Raw genomic sequence first — 14,776 nt, 5'->3', positions numbered from 1 at the left:
ATGTCTGACACCAGTTGATTTAGTTAGACCAGTTTCTAGACTCCAGTAAGTTTATGCTTTCCTAAATTTGCTGCAGGACAATTTTTCCCCTTTTTAGTTAACTCAATGTAAAAGGTACTATCTTAAAAGGCACCATAACTACATCAAAATGGCATTGTGGTGGCAGGAAGTCCCTGAAGTTTGCTCACTTGAACGGTTTAACCTCAGTGTGTGTTCCAGCTTCAAATCTCACTCAAATCTTTAAACGGGAAGGCAGACTTGGGCAGCGTTGCCGCTGACTGGCTGAGAGCGGTTGGCTGACACTCAGCCAATTAATTACACTCCATGGCTGAAAAGGGTGTGTTTTCTTTTAAAGACAGTTTTCTGAATGAGGCATTACTGTCTGAGATTGGCTGAAAGCAGTCAGCTGTCAATCAGTAGCGGTCCTGCCCAATTCTGCAAATGCCTTCCATTTGAAAGATTTGAAGAAACAGAAGGAGAGAAGCAGGTAGATTTGGCGCTGCAACACAGACTTTGGGGTTAATTGTTCGAGAACAGTTTAACCCCTAAAGGTGAGCCAGCGCAAGGGATCTCCTGGCAACATAACTTAATTTTGCTGAAGTTATGGTGCCCGGAGTGTTCCTTTCACATTCCAATCCTGGCAACCACATATGTTAGGAGCAATGTGCAGATCAAGATACAGTTAGATACTTAGAGTTTTTGCTCTAATAGTGTTGCTGTACACAGTACTACTCATTTCTGGTTTTATTTGAGTTCATTGAGCTAAGTCACTCAGAAATCCTTGCTATGCCCATTAAACACTGCTTATGGGATAATCTCAGGAGTGTTCTAGAACATGAAAAGAGCAGTATAAGGACCATAACCACTACATGCCAGTGTTGTAGTGGTTATGGTGAATTTGAGTTGTGAATTGCCATCTTTCCTGGTAAAATGTTTTCTAAATAAAGTCTGGTTCGTGGTCAAGGCAGTTTGACCAAAGCCTGAGATTCTTTGTCGGCAGTATCCATCTTGTCCATATTTTAATTCCATTCTTTAGCTTGGCAATTCTGGCGAGCAGAGCCAGCACTTTGTGCCTCAGGGACCCCTTAATTTTGGTCAAACCGCTCAAATGGTTTGACCAAGAACCCTAGAGGTTTTGCCTGTAAAGGTTATTCTGCTTAGACTGGTTCTTTAACCCCTTAAGGACCAAACTTCTGGAATAAAATGGAATCATGACATGTCAGACATGTCGTGTGTCCTTAAGGGGTTAAATGAGCATGATTGGCACTTTCTCGTCTGTAAGGGTAGAAGATGCAAAGCCTGTAATTTTGCAGTAAATACACGAAACTCAAATGTGGGCTTCAAGATTTGTTTATTATCTAAAAAGATGTTGTGCATGTTCTCTTTCTTAGGAGTCTCTTGATGAGCTTTATTTTTCAGTGTTTAACTCTTGCTTCTTTAGGGATCGTGTGGTAGCTGTGTTCGTTCAAGGTCCTGCGTGGCAGTTCAAGTGCTGGCCCTGGTTGTTACCTGATGGATCCCCTGTAGACATATTTGCAAAAAGTAAGCCTTTTCACTTTTATGTATTACACAACATTTGTAACCATGTGGTTAAAAGACCACACACATTGAACACTCTTAAATCTTAGAGTACCTGTAATGACAATACAACTTCATCTTAAATGTTAGAGAATCAGATTTTGCCTGTAATTGGTAGAATTGATAGCAAATGTCTAGACCAGGGGTAGGCAACCTTTTAGCAGCATTGTGCCGAAATATGATTGTGATGTCCCGTAGCGTGCCGGTCCTATTTTTTTTAAATTGAGGTGTGCATGTTGCCATATTCTGCTTGTGTTATTTATACTGCATTTGCTTTGTATCGTTGTATTTGTGCGTATATGAGCTATTGTATTGTATATGTTCATTAATAGTTTGTGGTATCATGTATAATACCTATGAACTTGGGCTGTGTATGGGGGCTGCTTGTGGAATTGTGTGTGAATGGATATGTCACATTGTGTATTTGGTAGTGTGTGTATGTGTGGGGCTGTTTGGGGTATTGCATGTGAGAGGCTTTTAGTGGGGACCAGGCTGGCCAGGTACAGCTCAAGGACAGAAGCTGCAACAGGAAGCTGTGGGCTGCTCTACTCCTGTGTGGATTCCCATTCACAAGTGCTGGGAGGAAGTGATCTGAGATCACTTCTTCTACGTGCTGCAATGCATAAATGGAGGATTGTCTTTCACCACCTTTTCGTATTAGCAGATATCTGAAGTTTCACTGGGACTCCGGACAGGCCAGAGCCTGTTTGGCTCTTGTAGCCTTGAGTGCCGTGCAAAGGCACCTCGAGTGCCGTGCATGGCACTAGTGCCGTAGGTTGCCTACCCCTGGTCTAGACATCTCTGCAATCAGAGGTCAGTTCTTCCCCTTCCTCTCAGTCTGTGCGGATTAAGAACCGAGATAAAGACTGTGCTTTGCATGTCTGTTATGAGGTGAAACCCTCCTGTGGGTGTGTCTCCTGATTGAATTCAGCAATGCCTGCAAGGAGAAGTAAGGATGAGGGGCAGGCTATGCGTGAGAGCAGCGTAAAGAGCCAGCATGATTTATTGCAGCAATTCTGAACAGGCAATGGGAGAATGGAACCGAAGAACATAATTTTAGTTACCCAATCAAAAAAATCAATAAGATTAGTTTGGCATGATCTCCCTGAAGTAAAACCATGTTGTCTCTGATCTTGAAATCCATGTGTTTTTAGATGTTCAACAATCCTATCTTTTAACATGGTTTCCATCACTTTCCCCACTACTGAAGTAAGGCTTACTGGCCTATAGTTGGCCGACTCCTCCCTGTGACCTTTCTTGTGAATGGGCACAACATTCGCCAACTTCCAATCTTCTGTGACTACTCCTGTTATCAATGATTGGTTAAATAAATCTGTTAATGGTTTTGCTAGTACACCACTAAACTCTTTTTTAATAGCTTCGGGTGTATTCCATCAGGTCCCATTGACTTATTTGTCTTTACTTTTGACAGTTGAAATAGAACCTCTTCCTCTGTAAACTCACGTGTAATAAATAATTCCTTTATCCTTTTTCTTAACTGAGGCTGAGGTCCCTCTCCTTCATTTTCATCTGTAAATACCGAACAAAAATATTCATGGAGGCAGTCAGCTAGACCTTTATCCTCTTCTACATACCTTCCTTCTTTTGTTTTTAATCTAACTAATCCTTGTTTTACTTTTCTTTTCTCATTTATGTATCTAAAAAATGTTTTGTCCCCCTTTTTTACTGACTGCTATTTTCTGTGTGTGTGATTTGCAAGCTCTTATACCTTGCTTAGCCTCTTTCTGCCTAATCTTGTAGATCATTCTGTCTTCCTCACTCTGGTTTTTTTTTTTAATTACTAAATGCTAACTTCTTGTTTTTTTACTATTTTGGCCACATCTGCGGAGTACCACAGTGGTTTCTTGAATTTTTTGCTTTTACTGACAAGCCTAATGCAATTTTCTGTTGCCTTCAGTAGTGCAACTTTTAAATAATCCCATTTCTCTTGGATGCCATTTAAATTGCTCCAGTCTGATAATGACTCCTTTACACATATTCTAACTTTAGAAAAGTCTGTTTTTCTAAAGTCTAAAACTTTTTTGTTTTTGTGTGTTGTGACTCAGTCACTGTTCTTATATTAAACCACACTGATTGATGATCACTGGATCCTAAACTTTCACCTACAGTAATATCGGATACCAAATCTCCATTTGTTAACACTAAATCTAGTATGGCCTCTTTAAGAGTTGGCTCCTCAACGACTTGTTTTAGAGACCATCCCAGTAGGGAGTTTAGAATGTGTAGTCCTGGCACAAGCAGCTATTTTTGTTTTCCAATTCACATCAGGAAGATTAAAGTCACCCATGATGATAACTTCCCCCTTCATTGTCATATTAGCTATTTCCTCAACTAGTAGATAATCTAACTCTTCAATTTGTCCTGGGGGCCTATAAATCACACCTACACAAATTACTGTGTGATTACCAAATTCTAACGTAACCCAAACAGACTCTATGCTCACCTCACTAACTTCTATTAGGCTAGATTTTATGCTATCCTTCACATACAGGGCCACCCCTCCCCCCTTTCCTGCCTTCCCTGTCTTTTCTATATAAAGAATACCCTGGTATTGCTATGTCCCAGTCATTGTTCTCATTATACCATGTCTCAGTAACAGCGACTAAATCTACACTATCAGTTGCCATTATTGTCACAAGTTCATGGATCTTATTCCCTAAACTGCGAGCATTTGTAGACATGACTCTAAGCTTATCATTTTTTAACACACTTGTTACAGGCACCTTCTGTCCTTGTTTTGGGGGACAATTGGATTGATGTTTTAGCACCCTTTTGCCCCCCCTCCTAGTTTAAATACATCCTAGTAAAACCTCTGAACTGCTCAGAGAACATTTGTTCCCTTTTGAGAAAGATGCACACCATCTTATTTGTACAGTTTATTTCCATTCCAAACAGAGCTACCATGAGAAATAAAGCCAAATCCTTGCTCCCGACACCATTCACCAAGCCACAAGTTAAAGTCCCTAATACACATCTGCCTGTCATTCTGAGTGTTATGCACAGGCAGAACTTCAGAGAATGACAGTGTGGAAGCAACCTGCTGAAAGGCTCGCATCTCCTGGAGATAACACCCACTGAAACATGATGCTCTCAGCAGGAGACAAAGGAAACTGAAATAAATTAAAATATGAGCTGTTAAAGGGACACTGCACTGCCTTAATAAACTTGTATTTATTTGATTATTTTAATTATGCATATTTTCCTTGGGGTTGTATTTAAAAACTGCTTGGAAAACCTGTAATTCTCTTGTCTGTTGCCTTTGCAAACCCGTCCCGTTCTAACGCCACCCAGACTCTGTGGCTGTCACTGGAGAGTCCCTCTAAAGGACGAAATACTTTTATAACAGGAGTCAAGCCCCAGATGGTTTGAAAGAAAACTGCAACCAGGTTCACTTTAACTTGTAAAACAGTTGTAGATTTTATAGTCACACCAGTGTAAAATTTGGAAAGGTATATTAATAAAAGCACATCCAGTGTGCCAAAATGAAAAGGTTTAGTTTTTTTTAAGGTATTACAAATTGTAGGTTTAAGATTTAATGTTGGTAGTGGTGTTGTAAACGCCAGTTTCTTTAAGGAAATAAATAAAAACATACATATTATACATCATACAGCACATCTGTGGAAGTTTATATGAAAATTGTTTTTTTTTTTTTAAATGGCTCTAGCCTAAATTTGTCACTAATAATAGTAGTGTTTGTTAAGCTAAAAATCATGTGGTAGATGCCTCAGTCACGGATTCAAACAATCACAAACAAGTACTGTTTTAAGAAGTATCAGTCTGTTCCTGTCAAGGGATCTATATTTTGTTTTTTTTCTGTCTTTTTTTCTTTGTTGTATTAAAGGATATAATACAGAAAACGTAGGTTCATGACAAGCGGTTTCTTAATGTGTTTGAACATAGAGCGCGCACACACTCATCTGCACTCAGTAGCTGCTTTATTGGGTACAGTTATTTAGTACAAGGTAGTAACCCCTGTGTCTACATTCTTTTGCTGTACACGTTTGAGATTCTGATTAAAAACTTATTCAAGATTTTGGTCCCTGTTAACTTCATGCACATCCTGCTAATTTTTCGGCCTAATATTTGTTGTGATTTTTCTCTTAAACCCCATCACAACTGAATGTCTATTTTTGTGGATTCAGCTTGAAATAATGCATTTTAACATCTTTTTTATCATAGATGTATCTCTTTGCAAATTAATTGTAAACCCCATTAAAGTATGTACGGGGCAGTAATGGTTAGGGCATTCATTTAATGCCCAGTTTGTTTTAAGGCAGTGGTTTTGTATTGTTTAGCATTGATGTAAAGAGCTACTGTACGTTTACAGAATTTTACTCAAGTTGAATTATTCATATAATTAAATGAACACTATATACAAATGTGTGTCCTGACACAATAGTGCAATAGTGTTAAAATCGATTTTAGATGGGCCTTACCTGCCCCCATCAAAAAGGTGTAAAACTGACTTTCATTCCAGCACTGCTTGGGTCTCACTGGAAGTGCTCTGCCTCATTGGCTAATATCAAAATTGACTAGGCCAATCCAAAGCTTTCCTGTAGAAAAACTCATTGGGAGACTATAGCGCATGCACGGCAAAACGCCTCACTGCGCAATGCCAATCAGCATCTCCTCATAGAGATGTATTGAATCAATGCATCTCTATATGGAGGGTTCAGCATCTCCATGCAGAAAGCACCTCTAGTGGCGATCTCAGTGGTTGCCACTAGAGGTGTTCCTAGGTAGTAATGTAAATGTTACAAAAGCCTGCAAGGACATACTATTCACACCAGATCAATTGCATTAAGATGTAGTTCTGGTGATTATAGTGTCTCTTTAATAAATATGCATTTTTGAAGCGTGGAAAAATAAAATTGAATGTAGAAATAAACACCCCTACTTTGCAAATGGGACCTCATCTTGATTCCTTCTAAATCTTGGTTAAGTACTGTCCTCTGCAAAGAAAGAGTACAGATAAAAGGCTCAATACTGAAAATGAAGAAAACCAGAATCAATATTTTATTTGCCTTGACTAAGCCTTGTCTCAACTGGATTGTGACATAATTTGCTAAATCTTTAATATACATTTAAAACAAAATAGAGCATATTATGAAAAAGGAGAACACATTTTCAATAATATTAATAAGAGACCGTTCCACTTTAAAAGGTCCTCGAAGTAGAGAAAAAGCTGAACTTGACTGAAATAGGTAAAAACAAAACAAAAAAGCTGCACCCAGTGGTGCAAGCGTCATAAACTGGGGGAAGCAGCCACATATGTCATATATCGATACTGCTACTATATTGCAAAAATAGAAATGTGAGATTATAAGTGAGGAGCTTGTGGTTTACCAAATGAAACCTTGGTTGTTTTATTTTCTCCAATTATTTCTTTTTGTTTTGGATGTTCACTTTCGTTAGACACTGTAGGCGCTGTAACTGATTAATTGCATTAGGTCTGTAGTCCTCTGGCTTTTTTTAAAATGGTTTAATGATCAATGAACGTCCCCAGTATCCCACCCACCTCTATAAAAGCTTTGGGGTTTGCTGGTCTGGAGCATTCAGGTATGTGTGTTAACACAATGCCAAAGAGAAATACATCAGCAATGATCTCCGAGAAGAAATTGTTGCGGCATATCAAGCAGTGGAAGGCCTTTAAGGGCATTTCCAAACTATTTAAATCAAGGCGAGACCTTAATAGAGCTGTGCATAAACAAATGTCCGCAAACCTCAATAAACTGAAGCAGCGTTGTAAAGAAGAGTGGGCCAAAATTACTCCACAATGATGTGAGAGACTGATAAAGTCCTACATAAAACAAATTACTTAGTTATTGGTGTGAAAGGTGGTTCTGCAGGGTATTGAATCATAAGGTGTACTTGGTTTTTCAACTGTGGCTTCTCCATTTTTGCTTTTTGTCTTAAATCATGATGCAGTGTAATGTGTCAATTGTTATTCATCTGAGGTGTTACCCAACTTACCTAATTTTAAGACCTGCTAAGGAACTGTTGAATGTCCCGAACTGTTCGCCGGCGAACATAGCTTGTTCGCGGTCGCCGCGGCGGGCGAATATATGCGATATTTGGTCCGCCCCCTATTCGTCATGGAGGTGGGAGGGAGGGTCTGCTGACTGTGGTACAGGGTCAAAGTTTACTCAATGATGATGAATAGGGGGCGGACCGAACATCGCATATGTTCGCCCGCCGCGGCGACCGCGAACAAGCTATGTTCGCTGGTGAACAGTTCCCGGCGAACTGTTCGGGACATTGATTATGTCCTCGTATGTAAATCCATAGATTTCAAAGAGGGTGTACTTTCCCAGGACTATTTATAATGCCTATATTGTTGGGTAGGAAGTTGACCCCTTCTCCACATAGTATTCACCCTAGAGCAGTGGCTCCCAGCCCAGTCCTCCAGTACCCCCTAACAGTTCAGGATTTACGGATTAAGCTGTGGCTAAGGTGTTTTTAGGAGAAGAAATAAAAAACACTAAATTCTGGACTGGCAGGGGGTGCTTGAGGACTGGGTTGGACAAGCCATTCCCCTGACCTCTATGATTATTCAGTTAGCCCATCATGTGAAACCTTTCTTCACCTTTGTCTGTAGTTGACAAATGTATGAAGAATCACATAAGCCTTAATTACCTGTTTAGAATTCTGAATTATTTTGCAGGAAAATAAAATGTATTTCTGATATTGAAAAGCAGACATTGGCCAATTATGGATTTACCGGTTTGTGGTGTAACCATTTACAGATTTAATCAGTGAGATGCCACAGTGCCTGCGTTTACAGATTACATTTTATTTTACGCTCTGTAGAATAGCAGTTCTTGCTGTGTTAAAGTAGTAATGGCATGCCTGTATACGCCTGTATATCCCTAGTATACGCTCAGAATCAAATTCAAAACATGTTTGCTATACACAGTATAAAACACATTCAAAAAACAACCACATCATAACCTAAATCATAGTAATAGTTATGTTCTGTTTTTTTTTTTTTTACAACTTCTAAAATGAAACACATTAAGTTATCTTTCATTTTGTCTTAAATTTCAGTAAAAGCCTTCCACCTCAAGTATGATGAAGTTCGATTGGATCCCAATGTACAAAAGTGGGATGTGACACTCTTGGAGTTAAGTTACCACAAACGGCATTTGGACAGGCCCGTTTTCCTGAAATTCTGGGAAACTTTGGACAGGTAAGCAGCTGTGTTCACAGAATTAAAACATAATAAATATATATTTTTTTTATATATTATATTATGTGTGTGTGTTTAATTTTCAAGATTTTTATTTTCTATTTCTCATTGATGGTTTATCTATTCATGCCCTAGCTTTTTATCAGCTACTTGGTGTTTATGATTCAGGTTGTTTTGTCCCTTTTGTGATTTTCACCATAATTTCCCACTTCCTCATTAAAGGAAAACTGAGCACCATAACCCAAGGCTTGACAAATTTGCTTTAAATCTAGGAGCCAGTTAAAAGTTAGGAGCCAATGTTTTTTTTTTTTTTTTTATATTTTTTTAAACTAACAAAGCTTTATTTTCAATGACAAAATGAAAAGATCTTAAAGGGACACTATAGTCACCAGATCCACTACAGCTTAAAGTAGTGGTTCTGGTGTCTATAGCCTGCTTCTGCAGACTTTTAATTTGATGCCTCTAACCACCTCCAGTGGCAGTCACTCTTGGTGCTTCCTAGTCCAGTGCTGCACAGTGTGCAGCACCTATGTTCACACTCCACTAATTCAATGCATCTCTGAGGATGCATTTTGCCTTGCCTGTGCATTAGCCTTCCAAAGCTTTTCTATGGGAAAGCATTGAATTGGCTGAGCTTGATGATCTCTGCCATGATGCCATGGCAAGCTGTGGCGACATCGGCATTGGCAACATCTGTGGGTGGCTGGTGAACTAAATAGTTTAATGCTACAGTGTCAGGAATACATGTTTATTCCTGACACTCTAGTGTTCCATTAAATTTAAACTTATTGGAGGCTAGAACCAAATTCATGGGCATTTCACTTATGCAGATAATGAATATATTCTTATGTGGTTTTGTGCAATGTATCACTTTTTTTTAACTTGACTTTTTTAAAAATGTATTTATTTTTTGTTGTGCATGGGTGGTACATGACAGTATTTCTGACGGTTAAGCAACATAAATCATTATAAACTTGTGAGAAGACAGAACAGTAGAGCTTAGTGTGCACATTTTGTATTAATTATGCAGGCTAGTAAGACAGTGTTGGTGCTGGGTTTTAGTAGGTTATCAGGCTTAACCCCTTAAGGACCAAACTTCTGGAATAAAATGGAATCATGACATGTCACACATGTCATGTGTCCTTAAGGGGTTAAACATAAGGTAAATGCACTGGTTGTATAAACTGAATTAGATTAAGGGCATTATGCTTATGAGTAGTAGCATGCTATTCCTAACCGAAGAGTAGCAAACAAAAATACAAAAACCAGGTACATTATACCACAGAGTGTGAAATCATATAAAAATAACAACTGCAGTTCTGTGGTAAGTTTGGTAAAATCTCCGACTGGTGCCTTCACACTATGCCACATATGGGCCTCAGCAAAGCGTCCATGGCAGTAATGGTTGCTCAGGCTGGGATCTCAATCAGCCGATGCCTGCCAGGGATACCTTGCATTCCTGTAACAAGACGAGGCAGTACGATTCTCTGTGCCAAAGTGTTGATAGAAGTGGCTGGTTTGCTTGCAGAGTCTGGATCTGGAGTGGAGCGAGGTGTTGCAGTCCTCTGGACCCAGGAACCATCAGGTGGGGCATGTGAGCTAGTTGCTCATATGAAGTTTTAGCTTCTTGTGCTGGAGAAGAGTGCGCAGCTTGATCAGCTGCCATGATGGGGCCCATTTTGCAATTAGGCCTTTGGAGCCTTCCTCCGATTTGGAGGCAGCATATTGGGTATATGGCAAAGGTTCAAAGAATACCAGGCACTAGGTTGCCGTGGCAACTAGGAATTTGTTTTGGCTCCTGAGATTTGTCGACTCTTACCATAACCTCTTCAGCTCTGACTCCTGCGGCTGTAGTACTACTTCTAAAGTCTCCTTGCAGAAGATTTCTCGTAGCGCTTCTGAGCTAAGCGTGGTCGCACTTACTGTCTCAGAGCATTAGCAGAGCACTCTTGGCTAATGAACACCGTTTCAGACCTTCTTAGTTTGTTGAAGTCATCTGGCTTCTCCTACAGAAGTCTACCAGATGCAACAAGGCACAGGAACCCAAGTAAGTTGTCAGACTGTTCCTAAACTGTTTTTTCCTCTTAGAGGGCATCAGAGTTATGGTACATGTGCATTGTCATGGTTTGGTGAATAGGGCAGTAAGTAGGCTGATTACTGCTATGGAATACAGGCTGAAGTACTGTTATCAAAAACACCTACTGGCCATTAATTTATATTATAATGAACTCGCCCACCTCCCTCTAGAGACTAGAATGAGAGGCTCCTGATTAATGGAGCTTGTTCCTGGTGTGAAAAGAGTTCTAACAATTGCTTCTGCTCTCAGTGTTAGCAGAAACCGGTATTTTCTTTTTCATAAAAATATACATGAAGGCAGCTGGCATGATAAAGAGTTAATCTGGCAGACATTACTACCCAGGCAATAATTTGTCATATTTATTAACCCTTGTTTTTCTTTGGTTTTTACTATATATTGGGGCTGATGTGTATTGTAGTCATTGCTGCCGCCCAGGAGTGATGGGAGTGAGCGCAGGACTTATCTTTCTGTATTTGTAATAATTTCAGTCTACACTGTTTTTATAGTGCAAGGAGTGGTTTGTGATCTTGTGGAATCCTCCATAGACACTCTTGGACATAAATTTCCCGGAGCTGAAGAAGCATAGTCGCTCCAATGAGGGGTTTAAGCATATTTTCATGACTTCTCTAGAGCTGCACCGTTCCTGACGAAATCCCTTCCCTTTCCTGTTAAACCCTCACCTAGTCTCCACTACTTCAAATAATCATTAAAACTCACTTTTTCACAAAAGCATGTCAATGAAACTGTTAATGGCTCGAAAAAACCCACACAAAGTCTTCATTGAATACTATTCTACCCATCTACTTCCCTAATACTTCTATTACATTTTATTTCACTTGACCCCACTCCCTCTAGCATGTAAGCTCATTGAGCAGGGCCCTCAACACCTCTGTTTCTGTGCGTCAAACCTGTCTGGTTACAATTACATGTTTGTTAGTCCACCTATTGTAAAGCGCTACGAAATTTGTTGGCGCTATATAAATATAATTGCTCCTCCACACAGGCAGACATGTCCTCTTGGCATTTGGGTTACCTGGGGATTTTAATTTTTCTTAGATCCTTACTGTACTCTGTAATGTTCCGCACTGCTGATAATGAAACTACTATGGATAGCTGCTTCCGTGTTTTTATTGTCTAGATTTACTTTGCATGGCTAGATTGTTTGGGCTTTTTGTAGCAATTTACTTTTCACATCACTGGATGCATGTTTTTAACAATTAATAATCAATCTCTAGGGAAAAAGGAAAAGTGCATAGTTATTCATGACTGATGAACGTTGCTTGCTTTAAAATTCTAATTTTCTAGACCGGTATAATATAAGTATTTGTTTTGCATCCTAATGTTCTTTCTTCACATTTTAGATACATGGTGAAGCACAAGTCCCACTTAAGATTCTGAAGGCTCAAAAGTTTTCACTGCTGCTGGAGAAGATCAGACAACTTTACTGCTTTCTAGAGATTAGGACTCTATTCAGAATTGTAAAATAAACTGGCATGAACCTGACTTGCCACTATTTTTGATCTACGGACAGACTACATCAATTTACAATCAGTGGATTGCATACTATTTTTTAAATAAAATTTGCATTGCTCACAATTAAAATTGTATATTTTGATAGAGTGGGAAGAGACTTTTGTTTTAATTTTTTCCATGTAACTTTTTGTTTTTCCCTACAGATACAGAAATCTGAGGTATGTCAGTGTTGCATTCTTTAAACTCCCTGACGGTTTACCCCCCCTGCGCACCTCACCAACCCCCCCACCTTTTTTTTTTTTTTTTATAAATTGCATAACTTCCTTTACACTTTGAAGCTTCCAAAATTGGCAAAATTGTGTGTATGGAAATCAGTCTTACGCAGTAAGCAGACACTAGGAAGACATCTCACAGTCCTGTAAGCTGCATTTGAGGTTAAACCATTCACTATAAGTTGTGTTTACTGTTGGGGTGGGGGGGAACATTGTAGATAAACTATTAATATTTTGAAAAGCTGATTATGAATTTTCCTTGTCCCATTAACATTATACTGAAGAATAAAAAATATGAAAAATTCTGGCTGCATTTTATTGTGTGTGTGTGTGTGTGTGTGTGTGATATATTAAATCCATAGAGCCCAGTAACTTTCTTCAAATCTAAATTATGTGGATTTTATTTTCCTATTTGTGTATTCCCCCTCCCCCCCCCCCCCCCCCCCCACAAATGATTTCATAAGGTGTGTTTGTTATTCTTATTGTGCGGGTTATCCAAAATGGAATTGTGTATGACATTGATCTGGCTGAAAAATAAAATCAATATAGCAGTTGAATAATCCCATGTAGAAAAGCCCTATAAGTCTTTAACCCCTTAAGGACACGTGACATGTCATGATACCCTTTTATTCCAGAAGTTTGGTCCTTGAGGGGTAAATCTAATTGGAATTTCTCCTTTTTCAGTTCTGCATTTAATATTTTAGAATTGCTTCTAGATGCAAAGGGAACATAAAAGCATTCCTATATATGTGTGTGTATATATGTTTAGATATTTTACCACACAAATATTGTGTGTATATATATATATATGTGTGTGTGTGTGTGTGTGTGTATATATATTGTATTTGTGTGGTAAAATATCTAAACATTTGGTAATTTTAAAAAATATATTTTGTTTGTTGAATTGTTAGAAAGAACGAGGCCTTGCAAAAAAAGTGTGGTCTAAGCCCAATATGAGCGTGTGATGTAAACAAATCCTTGCATATTTTTTTTTATGCCTCTTAAACTTTTTGCACCTTAACTTGCTTTTCTGCCATTTACTAAATGTACAAAAATCACAATGAATTTTAATAAATTAAATAGTATTTATCTCACTGTACACCACATGATGAATAACAAAGGATGAATAACAAAGGATATACTTATCTATTTTGTTTGCATGTATTACTCCTGTTAGAAAAAATATTAAACATTTGAATATCTATATATAAATGCATAAAGAAAACTTTTGAGTGATTCCATCCACCTGTTAACTTTTCATTACTTATGACATTTACCCAACTACATGATTAACTTATTTTGCTCGACATTACATCTACATTTTTTCCCTTATGTGAACTGTACTGGAAAAGGATAAGTATAGCATATCCGTTATTTTTGTTGTATTCTAGCTCATATCTGCTATAATATTCTTTATATTAATATATCTACTTTTATTTTTATTTTTATTTTTTTAATAAGAATGTGAAACCTTAACAGAAGGTGCAATTTAGTCTTACTTAAAATTATTACATAAGCCTTTATGGCAACTAGATGTGATATTTTTACATTTATTTTCTTTGTAAATACTTTTGTTTTACTACCATGTTTTCTAGCAAATGTATAATATTTTAAAACGAACATAGTCCTCACATAAATTTAGACTAAAACCAAGGTCATTAAAAGATTCCATTTAAGTGACTTTATATTTACTACTTTAATTTTGAATTTGCACATTTACAGACGCAGGGCATAAAACATTAGTTTATATTGTATCATTTATCTTGAAGTATTTTTAGATTGTAAATACTTTTGTCAAACTATTGATGTGGAAAAAATCTCACTGGGTTATTTACTAAATTGCGAACTCAAAGTGACTTTCTAATTTTAGACTAAAGTATCCACACTTAAAGTATAGCTTACTTAGAGAAATTCTGCATTTTGGCTATTTAGGCCTTAAATGTGAAATTCACATTGAAATTTCACTTTAGTAAATAACTCTATTGAATTTACTGCTTATGAGTATTTGTAAGTAACCTTGGGGGATACATCTCCTAAAATACAATCATAATGTCAAAGCATCTTGTTTTGACAGAATGTTTACATTCAGTTTTTTTTTTTGTGTGGATAAAGACAGTCACCTGTGCTATTCAACACTTTGCTATCTGCAAAAATACGCCTACACAG

The 14,776-nt window shown here is 38.0% G+C and overlaps 1 protein-coding gene across 1 annotated transcript in view; it reads left to right on the top strand.

The window, feature by feature from the left end:
• Positions 1-12,619, top strand: part of CDC73 (cell division cycle 73) — a 70,278-nt gene extending 57,659 nt beyond the window's left edge. The window contains exons 15-17 of the mRNA XM_063426197.1: positions 1,442-1,542; positions 8,647-8,788; positions 12,227-12,619. Of these exons, the coding sequence (XP_063282267.1) occupies positions 1,442-1,542; positions 8,647-8,788; positions 12,227-12,263 (280 nt within the window). The 3' untranslated portion in view covers positions 12,264-12,619. The remainder of the gene's footprint in view (positions 1-1,441; positions 1,543-8,646; positions 8,789-12,226) is intronic.
• Positions 12,620-14,776: the final 2,157 nt, after the last annotated feature.

Source organism: Pelobates fuscus, chromosome 7, assembly GCF_036172605.1.
Source record: "Pelobates fuscus isolate aPelFus1 chromosome 7, aPelFus1.pri, whole genome shotgun sequence".
NCBI classification, from domain to species: Eukaryota; Metazoa; Chordata; class Amphibia; order Anura; family Pelobatidae; genus Pelobates; species Pelobates fuscus.
The sequence above is the reverse complement of the archived record's forward strand: the minus strand, read 5'-3'. Positions and strand labels throughout refer to the sequence as shown.